General features: G+C 55.0%; 3 protein-coding genes across 3 annotated transcripts in view; 1 reads left to right on the top strand and 2 right to left on the bottom strand.

The window, feature by feature from the left end:
• The window catches only part of LOC147646604 (uncharacterized), a 518,783-nt gene that overhangs the window by 104,332 nt on the left and 400,617 nt on the right, over nt 1–13,834 (bottom strand). The gene's annotated exons all lie outside the window — the stretch shown is intronic.
• The window catches only part of LOC147646611 (uncharacterized), a 212,429-nt gene that overhangs the window by 2,643 nt on the left and 195,952 nt on the right, over nt 1–13,834 (top strand). The gene's annotated exons all lie outside the window — the stretch shown is intronic.
• On the bottom strand, nt 4,579–5,514 carry LOC147646616 (olfactory receptor 14J1-like). The gene has a single exon (XM_086873211.1). It carries the CDS (start codon nt 5,512–5,514, stop codon nt 4,579–4,581), a length of 936 nt encoding a protein of 311 aa, XP_086729337.1.

The raw sequence follows: 13,834 nt of genomic DNA, 5'->3' as shown, positions 1-13,834 counted from the left end.
GATGGTGTGAGACCATTGAGCAGAGACTGACATCATAGAGGGTGGCTCTGTGACATCACAGACCTGGATGTGACGTCACAGAACAGACTGTGACATCACAGGTTGAATTTTTGACATCAGAGTCTTCTGTGACATCACAGTACAGCTGTATGACAACACATGATAACATCCCAGAGTTGGCTCACTTAACAGAGGTCAAACTTAACAGGACTTCAGTTATACCTTAACCTTAACTGAAACCTCCAATGCCACAATTTAGTAAAACAACAGCATTTACTGGATTTAACCCAATTTATAACCTATGACTTTTTGATTTAACAGAGGGATAATCCTTAACAATATTCAACTTAGCTTATAACTTATATTAAACTTTAAAAAGAGCAACACTAGGCAGCATTTAACTTAGCTTTTACCTAATGACTTACCCTCACCCACAGGCCTGACTGACTCAGATCTCCAAGGCACTCCAGCCCCTCCCAGAGCAGCATTTCTGCCACATTTGCCAGGGCACAGCACTGGTGTGTGCACACAGACACAAAGAGGCAGTGCAAGGCAGCTGTGAGAAATTCCCCTGCAGGGCAGGGAAATGCTCCCTGCGGATGCTTTGGCATCTCCCCAGCGGGCCAAGGGCTGAGCCTGGAGGAGTGGGGGGATCGGCCCAGGCTCCGTCCTTGTTCGGGGATGCCCCGAGTGCAGCAAACGGGAGAGTTCCCGGCTCACAGAGGCCCCACGCCGAGGGAGGTGGCTGGCCCAGGAGAGCTGCAAGGGGCTCCTTTTGGAGCGCTGTTTGTAGGGCCCCAAGAGAGGGGCTTCAGGCACAGCAATGTTTCATCCTGGCTGCACTTGGCATCAACAGCTTTCTTTGCAAGGCTGAGAACAGGGATGTTGTGCCACGCAGGGAACAGGAACAGTTCCCAGGGCTGCTCCTGAAGCAAGCAGGAGCTGCTTGGGCAGCAGCAGTGCCTGGGAGCAGACAGTGTTTCTGATGAGCTGCAGAGGAGCTGAGCCCAGGGGCTGTTGGCCAAGGCCCAGGCCCAAGGAGCATTTCTCAGCTGGCAGGGCGGCCTGAGAAGGGGAGGGGGGAATGCACCAGCACAGGGCCCCATGGAACCAAGGGGCCATTGTGACACTGCAGGGCCCCATGGAACCAAGCAGAACATTCTGACGCAGGGTGGCTCCATGGAACCAAGCAGAACATTCTGACACTGTGAGGCTCCATGGAACCAAGGATCCATTGTGATACAACAGGGCCACATGGAGGCAAGTGGACCACAGTGACTCTGGGGGCTCCGTGGAACCAAAGGTCCATTGTGACACTGCGGGGCTTCATGGTACCATGGACATCATTGTGACAATGTGTGGCTTCGTTGAGCCAATGAGTCCTGCCCCTGCACCCTCACACAGGCTGAGATGGACACTGCTGGTTTCTCTGGCAGGCTCTCTGAGCCCAGCCCAGCTCCCTCCAAGCTGTCCCAGCTGCCCTGAGCTCTCAGCAGCAGCCAGGGCCTCTCCCCAGCACAGCCCAGCCGGCTCTGGCCCCACAGCTCTGCTCAGGGCCGGCTGCTCTGGGCACTGCCCCACGGCCTCAGCCCCTCTGCAGGGCACAGCAGCAGCTGCAGCTCAGAGAGGCCTCAGCCCCAGCCATGGGGGAAGGTGCTTGGCCAAGGGAAAAGGAGGCTCCCTGGGTGCCCTGCTCCCCTCTCCCTGAGGTGCCGAGAGCTCTGCAGCCCCTCCTGCCATCCCATCTGCCCAGGCCAGCACAAGAGCCCTGGTCTTGGGGCTCTCAGGAGCTGCTCCTGCTCCAGGCCCAGGGCCCATTCCAAAGCTGGGATAGCCAGAAAGCTGTGCCCATTTCTGTTCATTCCTGTTCTAAGGAGGACGGATCCTCAGCCACCTGGAGAATGCTAATGAATTTTGCTACTCCAGAGGCCACCTCTTCCTTGGGCTCATGGAACCAAGAGGCCCCTGTGACACTGCAGGGCCTTGTGGAACCATGCAGAGCATTGTGACAGAGCAGGACCTCGTGTCATGATGGGGCCATTGGGACACTGCAGGGCCCCATGGAACCAAGGGGACAGTGTTGCTCCTCAGGGACTCATGGAATGAAGGAAACATGTTTGACACCATGGTGCCCTTGGGACCAAGAGGCCATGGTGACACTGTGGAACCAAGGAGAGCATTGCTGCACTGTGAGACCTCATGGAAGCAAGGATCCACTGAGACACTGCAGGGTGTTGGGGGACCAAGGTGCCATTGTGACACTGTGGGGCCCAAGGATCCAAGGGACTTTGTTACACCAAGGGGTTTCATGGAACCAAAGGGACACTGTGACCCTGGGAGGCCTCATGGAATCCTGGAGACCATTATGACACTCTAGGGCCCCATGGAACTGTGGTGACACCAGGTTGGCTGGGAGTGTTGATGTGCTGCAGGGTAGGAGGGCTCTGCACAGGGAGCTGGACAGGCTGGATCCAGGGCCCAAACCCAACAAGGTGAGGTTTAACAAGTCCAAGTGTCAGGTCCTGCACTTTGGCCATAACAACCCATGCAACATAAAGGCTGGGGACAGAGTGGCTGGACAGCAGCCAGGCAGAAAGGGACCTGGAGCACTGATGGACAGCAGGCTGGGCATGAGCCAGCAGTGTGCCCAGGTGGCCAAGGAGGCCAATGGCTCCTGGCCTGGATCAGGAGCAGTGTGGCCAGCAGGAGCAGGGCAGGGATTCCTCCCCTCTACTCTGCACTGGTTGAGCAGCACCTCAAGTGCTGTGTCCAGTTCTGGGCCCCCAATTTAGGAAGGCCATGGAGGGGCTGGAGCGTGTCCAGAGAAGGGCAACAAGGCTGGTGAGGGGTCTGGAGCACAAGTCCTGTGAGGAGCAGCTGAGGGAGATGGGGTTGTTTATCCTGGAGGCTCAGGGAAGACAAGGTGTGTCAGTGTACAATTCGGACTTGATGATCTCCAAGGTCTTTTCCAACCTTGCTGATTCTGTGATTCTCTCAAACCACCCTTGGAGCAGGTGCAGGATGAGCCCTAGGCCTCCTCTTCAGAAGGTGCAGCAGCCCAGGTCCCTCAGCTTCTCCACACAGGTCCCAAAGCCCATCCTGTCAGTCCTGCAGAGCCTCTGCAGCTCCTCCTCATTGCCCAGAACAGGGAGCCCCAGAGCCAGACACAGCAGCCCAGATGTGCCCCCCTGGCCTGTGCTGCCTCTGGCAAGGGAGCAGCACGAGGCCCTGCAGGACCCTGCAGACAATTCCTGAAGCACTTGTAGGATGATCCTGCTCCCCAGGGGACATTCCTGTGGTGCCAACTGGGGAACTGAAATGGGGAGTATGGCCAAAGAGGAAAGGGCAAACAGGGATGGGCTGTTAGCAGGGCAGGGAACAGGGGTGGGCAACAGGAAGAAATCTGGAGCAGGGAAGAGTAAAGAAAGCAAAGGTGAAGCAAAGGAAATGCTCAGGGCAGTTTGGGGGTGGCTGCCAGGCAGCCCTGGCTCTGAGCAACAACGTCTGCAGTGGCACAGGAAACTCACAGCTCATGGGAACAAACTTTCTGTGTGACTTCAGAGGCCACAACAAACCTGAGTGGTTTCCCTCCTGTCCCCCAGCCCTTCCTGGCCCCAGGGGCTGATGGCATTTGTGCTCCCTCAGGTTCATCTCCCCACAGCAGCACCATGGGGGTGCTGACGCCTGCTCTGGGCAGTGCAAACAGGGGCTCCTGAGCCAGTGCTGCCGTGTCTGTGCCTGCAAGGATGCGGCACCTCTCTGAGCTGGGGGAGAGGCCAGGGCTGCACAGGGGGGATGTTGTTGGCAGCTCCATGAGGACGCTCTGGGACGCTGCCCTGGGGTGTCCAGCGCAGTGGGGATGGATCAGCCCCTGCTCTGCTGCTCCTTCCCATCTCCCCCAGGGACCTTGCAGAGCCCCAGCCATGCTGTTTGCCCCCAGCCTGCCCACGGCCAGCCTGGGGCTGCTCACGGGGGTTTTCTGTGCTGAGCTTTGGCCTGGCCGTGTTCTTGAGAGAGCCTGGGCAAGGAGCCTGGAGCCCCCAGGCCCTGCCCTGAGGCGTCAGCGCTGCCCCAGCAGTGCCCATGGCCTGTCCCTGCTGCAGCCCCGGCACTGCCACCCCCAGGGCTGTGCCCGGCCCCGAGAGCACTCAGGCCCTGCAGCAACACCAGGGCCAGGAGGGCAGCGGGGCAGTGGCACGGGAGCAGCACTGGCAACACCAAGTGCTGCTGCTCCTGGGCACAGCTGCTGTGCCAGCACTGATCTGCCCCCAGCTCTGCACACAGACACTGCTGCTGCAGCTCCAGAGAAGGGAACAAAAGGGGCATCTCTGGAGAAAACTTTGCTGTGAGATTCTTTCGTTCATTTAAAGCCACCAAGAGCACAGCCCCTCATTGTCACAGTGTGTGGGCACAGGGAAGGTGGAGAGAAACAAAATGAGAAATGGCACAAAACAATGACATTTTATTGAAGACAATTTTAAAACATAAAACTAAGTAAAAGAACCTCCTAAATGAAACCACCAAGAAGTATCAAAGATAAGTTTTATTACAAGTTATTTACAGGAATTGGCCAGCAGTTTAATGTTTCTGAAATGATCCAGTCATCAGTGTCCACACTGCAGCCTTGAGCTCCTGGTTCCTCAGGCTGTAGATGAGGGGGTTCAGGACTGGAGGCACCACTGAGTACAGAACTGACACTGCCAGATCCAGGGATGGGGAGGAGATGGAGGGGGGCTTCAAATGAGCAAATGAGGCGGTACTGATAAACAGAGAGACCACAGCCAGGTGAGGGAGGCAGGTGGAAAAGGCTTTGTGCCTTTGTCCCTGCTCAGAGGGGATCCTCAGCACAGCCCTGAAGATCTGCACATAGGAGAAAACAATGAACACAAAACAGACAAATACCAAACAGACACTGACTGCAATGAGCCCAAGTTCCCTGAGGTTTGAATGTGAACAGGACAGTTTGAGGATCTGTGGGATTTCACAGAAGAACTGGCCCAGGGCATTGCCCTGGCACAGGGGCAGGGAGAATGTATTGGCCGTGTGCAGCAGTGAATAGAGAAAGGCACTGGCCCAGGCAGCTGCTGCCATGTGGGCACAAGCTCTGCTGCCCAGGAGGGTCCCGTAGTGCAGGGGTTTGCAGATGGACACGTAGCGGTCGTAGCACATGATGGTCAGCAGGGAAAGCTCTGCTGAGATGAAGAACAGAAAGAAAAATACTTGTGCAACACATCCTGTGTAGGAGATGTCTCTGGTGTCCCAGAGGGAATTGTGCATGGCTTTGGGCACAGTGGTGCAGATGGAGCCCAGGTCAGTGAGGGCCAGGTTGAGCAGGAAGAAGAACATGGGGCTGTGCAGGTGGGGGCTGCAGGCTACGGCGCTGATGATGAGGCCGTTGCCCAGGAGGGCAGCCAGGGAGATGCCCAGGAAGAGGCAGAAGTGCAGGAGCTGCAGCTGCCGCGTGTCTGCCAATGCCAGCAGGAGGAAGTGGCTGATGGAGCTGCTGTTGGACATTTCTTCACTCTGGCCATGGAGTCCTGTTGAAAGAGGAGACAGTGACAAGTCAGGGGAGACTTTGCTGAGCAATGTCCATGTCCCTTCTCCCAGCCCGGCTCCTGCTGCTCTGTACCACCCAATTTTCCTTTTCTCAGAGCCCTTCCTTCAGCCCCGTGCCTGGAGCTCTGCTGGGATCTGGCCTTGTTGCTGTGATGAGCAGGGGCTCTGCCCATGGACAGTGAGGAGTGAGCTCTGCTCTGCAGCAGTGGGGTCTTGGGAATGGGGTCAGGGGCCAGTCCTGGGGTTGGACTGCATCAGACCAAACTGCTCCTGAGGCAGAGGAGCCTGGCAGCATCTCCTGTCCCAGGGCTCAGGAATGGTGACAGCCAAAGGCAGTTTGAGAGGGTTTGGGTGTGCCCAGAGAGATCAGAGAGAAATGTGCAATGCAGGAGCATTGGCTGTAACTCAGTGGAGGGTGCAGGGAGCTGCTCTGTTACTCCATCTGTCCCCAGATGCCCTTTCTAAGATCGAGGGCAGGCACTGTGTTCCCCTGGAAATCCGCCTGACACAGCTGAGAGCAGAGGGACCCACAGCAAAGCAAACTGGTTCAGCCTTTCTCAGAGTCTCAGCCCCACTCCTGGCCAAGGACACTCCTGTCCCCAGTGTCCCCTGGAGACAGCTGACAGCTTGGGTGGCATCCCAAGGACACACCAAGGGTCCTGTCCATGGCACTGCTGGAGGAGAGTCGGGTCATTCCCAGCCTGCCAGCCTGCCCTGCCCAGAGCTCCTGGGGCAGAGGGAGCTGGGACATCCCATTGCTGTGCCCAGCCTGCACAGGAGGAGCCCAAGGGCTGGGCCTGCCCCTGCAGCTGGAGCTGCCATTCCCAGAGAGCTGTCAGCAATGCCAGGAGCACCTGGGCAAGGCAAGGAGAGAGAGCCAGGCCCTGAGGAAAAGCCTTTCCTTGCCCAGCCCTGCCCAGCCCCTGCCAGGCAGCACCAGTGCAGGACAATCACCCTCAGGTATTTGCATTGAGACATTTGCTGTGTCTTGGCATGGGGATCTGTAAAAGAGTAATCATGGAATAGTTAGGTTGGGAGAAGACTTTAAACATCCCAGCACAGCTTGGTGCCACTTTCCCCCCACTGCCTGCCCAGGGCTCTGCTGCCTGGAGCTGTCCCTGCCAGCAGCTGCTGCCCTGTGCCCAGGGCTGGACCCTGCCAGCACTGCCCCAGCCCAGCCCAGCTCTGGGGGCTCAGCTCTGCCCTGCAGAGCCCTCCCAGCTCAGGGCACTGCCCAGGGGCAGCTCTGGCTCTGCAGGCTCTGATGGCAATGGCAGAGCAACCCTGAAGAGGCAGGAAAAGCGACACTGATGCTGCCTGGAAGGGGCCCTGTGCTGATTTCTGTCACTGCCTGGTTAAGATTTGAGAATTTATTTTTTTTAATTTATCGCAACCTGTCACAAGATGTTGAATAGAGAAATGAAATGAGAGCTGAATATCTATGTGCAATTTCCCATCCAGGCATCCCAGAGCATTAGATTAAAAAAGCAGGATCTTCGCTTTTATGCAGCCCCTGTATAATTTACTTGGTGTAGTCCATGGGCAGAGTGGCTGAAAGCACATTAGCAATCTCCTGTGAACCTACTGATCATTAAAAGTGTCTCAGGGACTTGTCAAAATTTGTATTACCTTTATAATTCAGAATACCTTTAATATTTTAAAATTAAGAAATAAAAAGAAACAATAATAATAAATTATTATAAAATAATTTAATATTTATCCTCCTCCTCCCTGCCATTCTGCAATAGTAGGAAACTGAATACAAAGTCTTAGGAAATTTCCTCATTTTTATCAAAATCCTTGTCTTGGAAATATTCCATGACAGATCAGAAACACTCAGCATATCAGAGCTTCAGGAGCATTCACCTCCCCTCCACCAGAAATACTCAGAGCTGTACTCACAGAGTCTGTAGGCACTGGGATGTTCCAGCTTTAGGAGATGCCTCCAGGAGCTGCAGCTGCATTGTCCTGCAGCCAGAGGCTTCCTGTGTCAAGGGCTGGCAGGGATTCTGCCCCAGGCACTTCTCAGCACCTTCCCAGCCCTGACTGATTGAAGCTCTCTGTGCCTCTGGGCTGTGCCCAGGGTGGCTGCAGGCAGTGCCCCAGCCCTGCTGGGCTGGCAGAAGAGCTGCTCAGCAAGAGAAATGTGCTTTTGAAGCTCTTCTTGGTTTCCAGGAGCTGCCTCTGTGCCAGGAGCCCGGCCCAGCTCAGCAGCACAGACACAGCAGCAGGACTTTAATGAGCCTCTTGGGGCTTTGTGCTGAGGCCCTGAACATCAGTCCCTGACAGGGAGGGGAAGAAACCTCTCAAGAACTCCAAGTCAGAATCACACTCCAAAGTTTCTTTCACTTTTAATGAGTCCCACTGAGGGATGTGACTGAGAAAGTGTCCCCAGGCCCCAGGCAGAGCAGAGAACTGGAGGCACTGATGACAGCTGGGGACAAAGAGAAGCCAAGGCTTGGTGCCCTGGGCCACAGCAGCCAAAGCTGTGCCAGCAAGGGCTGTGAGGAGACACCTTGTCCTGAGGCCCTGGGGCCTCCTGGCACAGCCCCAGCAAGGCTGGCCACTGTCACCCCCTTGGCCTGCCCTCAGCATCCCCCCTAGCCCACATGCCAGTGGCCTCAGGGATCTGCTGGAAGGAGTCCCTGGGGAGCCTTGCTCAGGAATGGCCCTGGGGGCTCCTTCATGCTCCAGGGACTGCAGCTTTTTCAAAGGACTTTGGCTTTTGCTTTGGAGTCTTTGAGAGCTTTGTGCAATCCTTAGCTTCCAATTATCTGCTGTAATTAGTCCCTTGAGAGGCTTTGTCAGTAACAACACTCAGTGGGGCTCATTAATGCCTCAAGGTACTTCAATTATTTTAAGATACTTGCTATCTCCTTTTGATACAGACTCTAAGAGAAGTTTGTGCAATCCTGGCCCCAATTATCTGCTTTAACGAGTCCCTTGGGAACTTTGCATTGACACTCAGTGGGGCTCATCAATACTTTGAGATACTCAGGGCTTTTTCAGCTACTTTGGATTTTCCTTCCCACACTGAGTCTCTGGGAGGTTTTTGTGCAATCCTGGCCTCCAGTTCTCTCCTCCAAGGAGTCCATGAGGAGCCTGTGTTGGGGATGGACCTCAGTGGCACCCATTAATGCCTCAAGAAACTTTGGGTGTTTCCTCTGACTTGGGCTCCTGGAAAGGTTTGTGCAATCTCCTCTCAGGCTCTGAGGTTCAAGGGCTCAGCTCCAAATGCACCACGGGGCTCATTAGGATCAAGCAAGTCCTAACAAACCATGGCTGTGCCTTGATTTCCCTCTGGTCTGGTGCAGTTCTTAGGAAAGTTTCCTACAATACTTATGGAGAAATAGTTCAAAGAACTTCTAGGAAATAGGTATTCCTATTTAAAAGGGTATATTTTATTCCTGTTCTCTTTAGAGCAGAGGTGATTGCAGCATTCAGTGATGGATATTGATCCAGGGTCTCTCCTAAGGAGGTCTGGCCAGGTCAGAGAAGCTGTGCCTTGAGGTCTGACCCAGTGGGGACAACCTTGCTCCACATTCCCCAGCCCCATCCTGTCTCTCCTCACTCCCCTGGGACCTGCTTTGCTCACAGAACTGGCTGCACTCAGGCAAAGAGGGGTTTTCCTTCTTTCATTTTAGCAATCTAAAACTGCTGAGTTTCCCCATGGAAAACAGACACCCTCCTCAAGTGTGTGCCAAGCCCAAGGTGCCACCAAGGAGGTTCCCCTTCCCCAAGGCAGAGCCACACAAGGAATGTTTCAGACACACAGGGAGTTCTACAATAAACACAACCCCAGAGTTGTCTGAAGGCAGAATTAGAGCAGCTGCTGAAGAACAGACAAGCTTTGAACTCCTTGCAGCTGAAAGCACCAAGTGGGTTGTTGGGAGGTGTGTGAGTGAGGCAAGAGTGAGGGAAGGGAAATGCAGAGAGCCCTGGAAGTGTTTCTGTGCAGGCAGGCTGCTGCAAGGGCAGCGTTGGACTTCTCTGGGGGGAACTGTGAAGGAGGTCGGGGCAGAGTGACCTCCCCAGTGACCTCGAGATGTCACACAGCCACCAGGGATGTCACATCCCACTCAGTGGTGTCACACAACCTGCTCTGGGATGTCACACCACCTTTCTGTGATGTCATGTCTCTTCCTATATGCCACAAAAACACCTTGTGATGTCACATAGCGTTCTGTGATGTCACACAGCAACATTTGATGTCATAGTTCACTCTGTGATGTCACAGTCAGCACTGTGATGTCATACGACCTGTCCTGAGATGTCACATGGATCTTCTATGATGTCACTGTCCACTTTAGGATTTCATATCACCACCATGTGGTGTCACAGTCTGCTCAGTGATGTCACAACCCTCTCTGTGATATTCTCTATCTAACCTCTAGTGTCACAGCCCTTTCTGTGATGTCACAACCCAATAAGTGATATCACCCAGACCACACTGTGATGTCATACAGCCACACTACAATGTCACAGCTTGCTCTATGTTGTCACAGAATCCCCTCTATGATGCCGTAGCTGCTCAGGGACCTCACACAACAAACTCTGGGATGTCACAGCCCCATCTGTGACCTCACACAACCCACTCGGAGCTGTCACACAGCCCCTTTCTGACATCACAGCTGCTCTGGGGCTCCAGGACACAGCCACAGAGGTGCTGCTGTGACACAGCCCCCTCTGGCACATCCCACAGCCCCTGCCAGTGCTGAGCCCCTGGCAGCTCTGTCTGGGCCTGCTCTCTGTGTCCCTGAGCTGCCCTGGCAGGGCCCCAGCCCTGCTGGGCTGTGCTCAGGAGCTGCTCCTGGCCAGAGCTGTCTCTCTGCAGCGCTGCCCTTGCCAGGAGCTGCCTCTGGGCCAGGAGCCCGGCCCAGCTCAGCAGCACAGACACAGCACCAGCACTTTCATCACCCTCTCGGGCCTTTGGGGCTCTTGGCATCACACTCAGTCCCTCAGAGTGTGCTCCAGAAACTCCTCAAGAGCTCCAAGTCAGATGGAAACACTGAAGTTTCTTGTAGTTGAAATGAGAGACACGAGTGAGAAAGCGTCCCCAGGTTCCAGGCAGAGCAGAAGACTGGAGGCCCTGATGGCAGCTGGGGACAAGCAAGGGAAAGGTGTCTGTGGTGCTGAGCAAAGCTGGATGTGTTTCAGGAATGGCAAGGGCCAAGGGCTGAGCCCCAGCCCCTGGCAAGGCAGATGCTGTCCCTCCCTCATTGCTCAGGGCTCTTCCCGGGCCACTGGCATGTGGGGATGTGCAATGCCAAGGGCAGCACCATGGGGCGGCCCCTGCCAGGCTGCTGAGCAGGGACAAGGAGGCAATGAGGCCCCAGGGCTGCCAGGGTCACTTGTCCCCTGCTGGCCTCAGGCCCAGGGCCAGCAGCCATGGCCAAAGGGCTGCACAAGTTGCCTCTGGCAGGGCCTTGCAGCTGCACAGCCCAGGGCCCTCAGCCTCTACCTGCTGCTTATGGGATGAGGCCTCCAGACCCCATCCTGGGAGATTTTGGGTCTTCTCCATGGGCTGTGAAAATGGAAACACTGGTCAAAGATATTTTCCCCCAAATCTTCCAGTGACAGAACAAGGATCAATATCTTTAAAGTGAACAAGAATGGATTTAGATTTGTTAGAAGGAGGAAATATTTTGCAATCAGAGTGGCGCAAAACTGCAACTGCTTTTCCAGACAAGTCGATGCCCCATCCCAGGAATGCTCCATGAGCAGGAGCTCTGTGCAACCTGACACAGTGAAAGCCTCTCCCCTCCCCAAGGATGGAATTGCTGTTGTGTGGGTTCTCTGATGTGGTGGGTGCCCTCACAACCCTCCTGGCCAGAATGTCTGCTGAGGGCCAGCCAGGCTGCTGCAGTGGCACTGACCTCACAGCCATCACCATTGCAGCCATGTCCCCTGGGCCTGGCTCTCCCCTTTCCTCTGCCCCTGCCTTGTCTCTGCTGGCATGAAGAGTTGTTTCATTATTATCTTGTCCCCAGGGTGCTGGGGTCAATTGCTTCCCTGTCAGGCTCCTGGAGCAGCAGTGGCTTTTCAGAGCCCAGCCAGAAATGAGCCCTGAAGCAGCAGCTCTGCAGTGCTGGCCACCAGGCCAGGGTGCCAAGGGAGCCTTCTGGCCATGGCCTGGAAGCAGCTGCTGCTGCCAAGGTGCCTTTGGTGCCTCAGGCTGTCCCTGGCACAGCTCCCAGCACGGCACTCTGCACTTGTGCCCGAGCCCTTCCCTGGCTTGGGGCTGGCCTGGGGCTTTTCCTGCATCGGGATCTGCCCTGGCCATGGCACAGGAAAGGCAGTTCCTGCTGGAGCAGGAGGCTGTGCCTGGAATGGGCTCAAACAACTCCAGCAAGGCCCTGTTTACTTCTTAAAATTGCTTCTTAGAGCACTATAGTCTAATAATTGTTATAGCTCCTCTACTCCGGAGTAAATAACTCTTTTTTTATTTACTCTGTGATCAAAATAAATCCTTCTCTCTAATCATGATCAGAATCAATTGTAGCTGTATTTATATTAATATCTCTGGTATAACATTGTTAATCGTGTGGGACAAATTGCATTATGTTTCACTTCCACCTGTCTAATATTCACACATAAACCTTTAACATAGTCTGGGGCCGGGATTGGATCCAGCCACTCCCAGTCTCCTGTCTTTGAAAGAATTTAAAAGTGTAGGTGACCTGGAGGGGTTTGATCATATCTGATGGCTGCTGAGTGTCATTTCTCCACCTCATGACTCAGCTGGAGTTTCTCCAAAGAAGAAATAAACCTTTTGCCAGAAGCTCCCACTCTGCCCATGACAGGAAGCCCTGGGAGTGTCTGTGACATCCCGGCTCTTTGGCAGCCTGGGGACTCCTGGGATGTCACCGTGGAGCCCCCGGGAGTGCCTGTGACAGAGCGGTGCCTTTGCAGCCCAGGGTCCCCTGGGATGTCACCATGGAATTGCTGGGACTGCGTCTGAGCACACGGCTCTTCAGCATCCCCAGAAACCCCTTGGAGGTCTCTGTGGAGCCCCTGTCTCTGCCTGTGATATTCCAGCTCCTGAACAGCCTGGAGACTCTTGGAATGTCCCCATGGAGCCCTTCTGAGGGCCTGTAACAAATCTGATCCTTGGTAGGCAACCATCACCGGCCCCATGTAGTGATGGTCTGATTCCATGGCCGCCATCACAGCCCCTGTTGCTATGGTCAGTCCCTTGGCAGCTCCATGGAGACCCCATGCCAGGGGTGGTTTCCATGGACACCAGCTCAGACCTGGAGCCAGAGCCCATTGCCATGGCAACCATTTGCAGTCCCATCCTCAGGCTCATGGGATCCCAGAGCCACAGAATTGGCTGAGTTGGGAGGGAGCCATGGGGATCCTCCAGTCCAACTGCTGGCCCTGCACAGGACACCCCAACAATCCCAGCCTGGGCCTGGCAGCGCTGGCCAAACGCTGCTGGAGCTCAGCCAGCCCTGGAGCTGGGAGCCTTCCCTGGGGAGCCTGTTCAGTGCCCCAGCAGCCTCACGGGAAAAACCTTTTCCTCACATCCAGCCTAAACCTGCCTGCCTCAGCTCCAGCCACTCCCTCCTCTCCTGTCCCTGGGCACCAGAGGGAAGAGGTTCCCGCAGCCCCCAGCCAGGGACCCGCTCCCAAGGCTGCTGCCATGGCAACCAGGCCTGGCACCAGCTGGGATGCTCGGTTTCCATGGGCTGGGCTTCAGGAATGGCATTCCCCAATTTCTTGCTGAAACCTTGCTGCCACTCGCTTCCCTCCCACCTCCTATGGAAAGCAGAAGAGGCAAAGATCCCAGGCTGGGATAAGAACAATTTATTGAGAACAGCAATGAGATAAGGTACAAAAGGAACAGGAACAATTATGGTAACAGAAGGGATAAGACAAACTATTTACAGGGAAAACTACAACACTACTTACTGGCTCTTCCCTGCCACATACTGCCTCCTGCCTGGAAAGGACACCCTTCTCTTCTGCTGAGAGAGAGGGAGTCCTTTTCCTGCAGCTGGCAATGACCTGAAATGAGATTGAATAAAATGACAGGGCTACGGCCAGATCCACACCTTCTTTGATCTCACATCATGTCATTGCCATGGGCAGGAAGAGGGACAGGTGTATTCCCAGCATGGATCACAGGGAACATGGATCACCAGGTCTCTTCCTAATGTCGGTCCTCCAATGTGGGATGAAGCTGGAGCTGTGGAGAAAGCTCTTCCTGCACTTGGGGCACTCGCAGGGCTTCCCTTACTGGTGCCTCCGTTGGTGTCTGGTCAAGTGAGATCTC

Source organism: Cyanistes caeruleus, unplaced genomic scaffold, assembly GCF_971803275.1.
Source record: "Cyanistes caeruleus unplaced genomic scaffold, bCyaCae1.hap1.1 HAP1_SCAFFOLD_89, whole genome shotgun sequence".
Classification (NCBI taxonomy): domain Eukaryota; kingdom Metazoa; phylum Chordata; class Aves; order Passeriformes; family Paridae; genus Cyanistes; species Cyanistes caeruleus.
The sequence above is the reverse complement of the archived record's forward strand: the minus strand, read 5'-3'. Positions and strand labels throughout refer to the sequence as shown.